At 41.3% G+C, this 6316-nt stretch overlaps 1 protein-coding gene across 1 annotated transcript in view; it reads left to right on the forward strand.

Annotated features, from left to right (window-relative positions):
- Window positions 1-6078, forward strand: part of LOC103390428 (BCL2/adenovirus E1B 19 kDa protein-interacting protein 3) — a 9172-nt gene extending 3094 nt beyond the window's left edge. The window contains exons 2-6 of the mRNA XM_008326282.3: window positions 2408-2558; window positions 2817-2895; window positions 4086-4159; window positions 4640-4786; window positions 5035-6078. Of these exons, the coding sequence (XP_008324504.2) occupies window positions 2408-2558; window positions 2817-2895; window positions 4086-4159; window positions 4640-4786; window positions 5035-5083 (500 nt within the window). The 3' untranslated portion in view covers window positions 5084-6078. The remainder of the gene's footprint in view (window positions 1-2407; window positions 2559-2816; window positions 2896-4085; window positions 4160-4639; window positions 4787-5034) is intronic.
- Window positions 6079-6316: the final 238 nt, after the last annotated feature.

Consider the following 6316-nt stretch of genomic DNA (forward strand, 5'->3'; position numbering starts at 1 on the left):
GCCGAAAGAAAAAGAAGAAGTCTCGCACATTTATGAGAAAGAAGGAAATATAAATACAAGGCAATAAAAACAAAACAAAGGTCCTTCTGGGATCCTCGGCACAACAGGCCAAGAACTCACCCCTCAGGGCAGCACAACCCTCCACCTCTGCTCCCTCCGTCTCACATCCCGGTCACTGGTGTGTGACCTTGATGACATACTAGTTTATTGAGTTCCTTCAACACCCGAGCCTTCGACCGTGCTGATTTGGCAGCAGCACCGATACAGGAGCCACATGGAGAGTGATGGAGAATGATCCAGAAAGATAAGTCAAAGACCAAGGTCACTGTTATGTCATCACTCTCTCTACTTGTTATGGGAACACAACTAGGGCAATGACACCATTTCTACTCCCCCCCCCCCTCCCCCATCAGTCTCTGCCCACTTACGTTAGCGCCCCTGCAAATGTTATTTTTATGTAATTCTCACACTGTCACACAGCTGTGTGTTTACGAGTGTATTAGACAGTAGGTGGCGGAGTGGTGTGGTGTGGTGTGGATGAGGTGTTGATGCTGTGCTAATGCTGCTGGTGTCACAGGATGCAGACTGTATGACATGGGTGGGGGGGGGCACGGTGAATGGCTAATCTCTGACAGGAATAACATCTTATGTAAGCTAGCACGCCGTCAGCCCATGTTAGCCCTGCTACAGAGTGTGGACGCCGACGTCATCCACACCAGTGTGTCTGTAGAAATCACTGTCTGCCCGTGAACCCGGTGAACCTTCTTCACATACGTGTCTGTTTTTTTTGTGCGCCGTGTGCCACCAGAGGCCACTGATGATAAACAGATGGAACGTTTTCCAGTTTTGGTTCCCAGTCTGAACAGATGCAGGTGATTAAAAAATGAAATAAGAAGGAAATGAAAAGAGATGAACAAAATCAGACAGGTATGAAGTAAAAACTTCATAACACTGTCACCAAATCTGCATCGGATTTTAAACTAGCTTTGGTCACATTGTTCCAAAAGAAAAGCCCAAAGTCTTATTGTTCTGAAGGAAGAAAAAAATCAAACCGGCCAGACTCATCCACGCCTTTATCTCCTTTAAGGCTTAATCCTTTTTCAGGATTACAGGGGGAACTGGAGCCGATCCAGGAATTTATCTGAGCGAAGGTTGGGCAACAAACTGCACTGATGTCCTAACACAAGAAGTTTGATAGAAGATATTTTTTTAAACACCAACTGATAGGAATTTAATTAAAAAAAATTCAGCATTTTATTTTCACCAGATTTAATCAGGTATAATTTGACTTTCCACCTGATCTTCACTCTGGAAGAAAATAAAAACGAACTAAAGCAGAGTACTGGTAGTAGTAATATATAGTTTTTAAATTGAGAAAATAAAAAGCAACAAATATCAGATAGATATACTTATCACAACAGTTTCAACAAGACAGAAAAGGTAAGAAGTTTAGGAATTATAATGTAAAATAATAATAATAGTTAGCAGATGTTCCTAGTACAGTCCAAATTCTGTCGCTTAAACACCTAACGGGGGCAATTTATTGACTTGTCAATATTTATACGATACTTTATTTCTTCAAACTTTGTTTTCCAGAACAAAAACATCCTCTATTCCATGCTCCTCTGTGACTCTACGCCAAATATCTGTGGTTTGTGGACGAGACAGAGAGTTTGAGCATGTGGTAATCCTGAGGTTGTGGCTGCAGTGACTTACATTGTCTACCATGTTTGGTATTTCACGAACCGTATAACTGGATGAACAAACGTCTGCTAAAACAACTTGGAGGATTATAAACAGCTCGTGTACACACTCTAACCTCCACCTCTAGGGTCCGCCATGAGTTCACCTGCACGCCTCAGGGTCCTAAAGTGTTCAGATCACATGGAGATTATTATTTTTCATTAGGAAAACCCCGCAGCACACCAACCAAAGACTAATCTCACAAAAGATTATTATTTTTCATTAGGAAAACACCAACCAAAGACTAATCTCACAAAAAGCATATGTGTTAAAATATAATAATCCTTTAGTTTAAATTTACTCAAAACTAACTCAAATCTTGGCCGGTTTAGTTGAAGACAACGCTGATCTACTGGGAGGAATTGAAGAAAGACACTCACAAAAATCTTCTTCAACAGCTCTGATTCTTTTTTTAGTTTCATAGCCAATTGCTGCCACCTAGCGGACCAGGACTTAATTGCGCTGCCTGTCATGCATTGACAAAAATAAAAAATAAAAAAACAATATTTGCAAAATATAAATAATATTTTTTAGACAAATTACGTGAAATAGAGTAATTTTCCACGGTACAGTGGTTGGGAGTCACTGGTCTAATGTGTGTGTGTGTGTGTGTGTGTGTGTTCTGCGTTCTTTCTTGTCCCCTGAGCATCTTTTTCCTCCTCAGGTTCCTGGGTGGAGCTGGAGGAGCTCATCGCAGCCGTGAGCCGCAGGGAGAGTCTGACAGGGCTGCAGGACAGCATCTCCTCTGCCCTGCAGGGGGAGCTGGAGAGGATCCTTCTGGAGGCACAGCTGGAGAGTGAGAGGAATAAAGACAGGTGTGTGTTTGGGGGGGGGGTGGGGGTCTTTTTCTGTGAAACAGAGAAAGATTAACATCAGTCTTTACCATATTTACATCAGTGTTTGGTGTCCAGATTAGAAAGCCCAGCGGGCCGTATCTGGGCCACGGGCTTTAGTTTGACCAGGTTTGATATAATATGTAGTGATCAAATTCTGCATGTGTTTAATATATGCATGGGATTTTGTTATGTGTTTCATTGAGGACAAAGTTGTGAACTGTGGATTTTTGCTCCCAGTCCTCCACAGGTGGCGCCACCACAGTCCTCTGGTTCCCCGAGACTCAGTGATGAGGACAGTGACTGCGTCACCATACAGGTACAGTGTTAGTCTTCAGACCTGTTGTTGTCAACCTTTGTACATCACATACTTTCGCCAAAAGTATTTGGCTCTCTTAGTATTCAATTTGAAACTTCGCATAACAACAACTGCAGTAACAGACCTTCCTAATAAACAGGGAATCAGTTCCACTGCGTGCCATGTACTGCTTATACCAGTGGTACCCCTACCACAGTTTGAGAAACATTGCTTAACCAATGACCAAGTGTGGGCAAACTTTTGGACTCACGAGCCACAATTGTCCAAAAATTGAACAGAGAGGGCCAGGTCAGGAGCAGATAGATGGAGGCTAAAATGCTAAAATTATTTTATCATTTTTCTTCGCCATATATTGGGGAAACGGGTATTGCAGGAAAAAGGCAGAAGAATAATGATAATATATAACTAAATTATATAATTTGGAAAAGTTTGGCGGGCCAGTTTAAAAAGCTGAACGTGCCGCATTCGGCCCCCGGGCCTTAGTTTGCCCATGCCTGCTTTAGACAGTACTGAGCAGGACTCAGTCAGAGTCAGACATTTCCCCCAGTGGCCCCTCTGTCCTCTGTCCTCTGTCCTCTTAGTCTAAAACCTTTCTTTTCACATGTCCTGCAGGAAAGAATGTTGTCGTACAGCGGATTAGAGATAACGTACTAATTGATTTAGTTTAGATTGAGTTTTACATTCAAAATCAAACCATTTGTATAAGATAACGTACTGATTGATTTACATTCAAAATCAAACCATTTGTATAAGGTTTTGGAGCCATGTTAAAATTATTTGGACCCCAAAGAATATGATATTTTGTTGACGTTTTTTCCTGAATGAAATACAGTCATAAAACAAGAAAACCCATGTGACTAATTCACATCTTCTTTTCTCTTTTTTATTACTGTAATTCCATGTGTTTGGACGCTGTCTGTACATCAAAACTGATGCCTGTACTGTATTTTTTTTAAATGCAATTCTTGGTTGTAAAAGGATAATATTAATTAACATATTGATTTTTTTTTTCTCAGTGAACTCAGTATATTTTAGTATCTGAAATATTATACACAAACAAACACGTATTGATCTGAGTAAATTGGTTCACACTCGTTCTGAGATCATCCAGATGTTGGTATCAGCTCTGCACAGACTCTGTGTGTTTGTCAACCGCTGCCCAGCATGTGATATTTACCTGTGTCCTGCAGGAGGAGGACGACAGGAGGGGGGACACAGACTGGGTCTGGGACTGGTCCAGCAGACCTGAAACGATGCCACCAAAGTAAGCCCAGTCCGGTCGACATCATAAACTGCCTTTAATTCTCTCCTGTATTCGATCCACACGTTGTTCAAATTCACTGCAGTATTTTTTTATTTGCCATTTAGTTTGAATTGGGTTTTTTGTTACTTGCAAACTTCTATTTTTTTCTTTCTTTTTTTTTTTACAAAATGGGATTTCATTGATCTGTTTGGGTTTGACAGCGTGGTCCAACTTTTCAATTTTGTTCTTGGATTATACCTCAGAGTGTTGAGAAACCCATAAATCATTCTCATTTTTATTTTCCTGTCCACGCTCACATACTTTAATCTCTTTGACAGGTAGTTCTTAACAATCTCCTGCTTTCAGAACTCTGCTCCTTCTCTCTGGTGTACTTATTATCTCCGTTTACTTTTTTCTTCTCTATCTCACCTCTACTTTCTCAAGATAAGTCTTGAGCTCCGTGTCACACCTCCCTCCTCTTCTATTTCTCTGTCTCTGCAGGGAGTTTGTGTTTCAGCACCCAAAGAAGCAGAGCTCCCTCAGTGTGAGGAAGGCGGAGGTGATGAAGAGGGGAATCTTCTCCTCCGACGTTCTCTTCATCCTCGTTCCATCTCTGCTGGCATCACATCTGCTCACGCTTGGTGTTGGGTGAGACATAAGTGCACACTCACATCTGGGACGGTTTATGAGACAGTAGTGAGACCTGCTATGACGTTTGGCTTAGAGACATATAGTATTGGATCGAGTCATGGCTCAATGTAACAGAACAAATCTTACAGTAAGTTTGTAGCTGAACATGATCCACTGATGGATCAACAATGGCATTGGTTAACGGACAATTAAGAATAAATCTTTCATATTTTAATATTTCTCACCTTGTCCTGTTTCTGTTTTAGGATCTACTTTGGGAAAAGACTGGCTGCTTCTACCACAAGCACACTGTGACTCCAGCAGTAGACTCTCATTTCCAAACCATCTGGTCCTCTCTCCTGTACTCACTCCTCTTCTTCCTTCGTCCTTCTTCGTGCCGTAGGAACCTGTCTGCCCGTCCGTCTGTCTCCTCCCATCATTAGTTGTCCCGTCACAGCTGCTTCCATTCCAATCAGCCTCTCTGTCAGTATTTGAGGGACTGAGAGCAGATGGACATCAACCAATAAGTCAGGCCGGGGTCACTTGTACCATCCCAAAAGAGTAGCACTGATGTTACAGAGCGAGAGCTTCGTCAGACAGAGCAGAGGGGAGCAGGAGTTAAAACGGTTCCAACAATAAATCCTTAAAATGAAGAAATGAAAACATTGAAGCTGGGAACGGTGCATAATGTGAAGCGGCGAAATGAGAAAGATAATATGTGATAGCCTTTCCCTAAACCTTTGAAAGAGCAAAATGTCTGTAATTTGTCAAAAGTAATGACCTTCTGTGACACAGAGCTGCTGTAAGGTTCTCTTCCACGGCTGTTTATCTAATGTAGGGAGTCTCAGCGAGCTGACTGAATATTAACAGCAGCTCTGGTTGTACTTTATGTCCTAAAAAAAAAACGTTTAAATATTTGACCTCTGACAAAGACTATTACAATTCTATTAAACTTGACTCCTTTTTAAAAAAAAAAACCCTCGTGGTGCCTCTCAGGGCCTTTGTTCTCCTGTTCCACTCTCACAGTGGGAGCTTCTGTCATACACATGTTCATCTCGTTTAATAAATGTGGGAAATGTCAAACGTTCTTCAGCCTACGCATCGCCGAGACTCGCCGAAGTAAGCTAGGACATCAATAAAGTTCCAGTTCGGGTTTCTGAATATTGGCTGTAGAATGTCATAAAAAGTGAAGAGTTTTTTTTACAACCTGCTGTGATGGGAACAACCACAGAAACCGAGGTATGGCCCTTTAAATATAGTTCAATAAATAAGATAATGTCAATACAGGGGGTTCTTGGTTTACAACACTCAAGGCCTGGGGGCAAATGTGGCCCAATAATAATAATAGCTACTGGTGTGAGGCACGAAAGTCGACTTATGTCGCGTAGTTATGTTTTGACGTAAGACTTACAGCGAAAGTCGACCTATGTCGCGTAGTTATGTTTTGACGTAAAAAACAGAATTCCGACGTATGTAAAATGAAATGTATAATTGGATAAAAACTTGATTTTTTTAAAATACACATAGTAAATATAAACAAATAAACAA

The sequence above is a fragment of the Cynoglossus semilaevis genome, chromosome 14 (genome assembly GCF_000523025.1).
Source record: "Cynoglossus semilaevis isolate Cse_v1.0 chromosome 14, Cse_v1.0, whole genome shotgun sequence".
NCBI lineage: Eukaryota > Metazoa > Chordata > Actinopteri > Pleuronectiformes > Cynoglossidae > Cynoglossus > Cynoglossus semilaevis.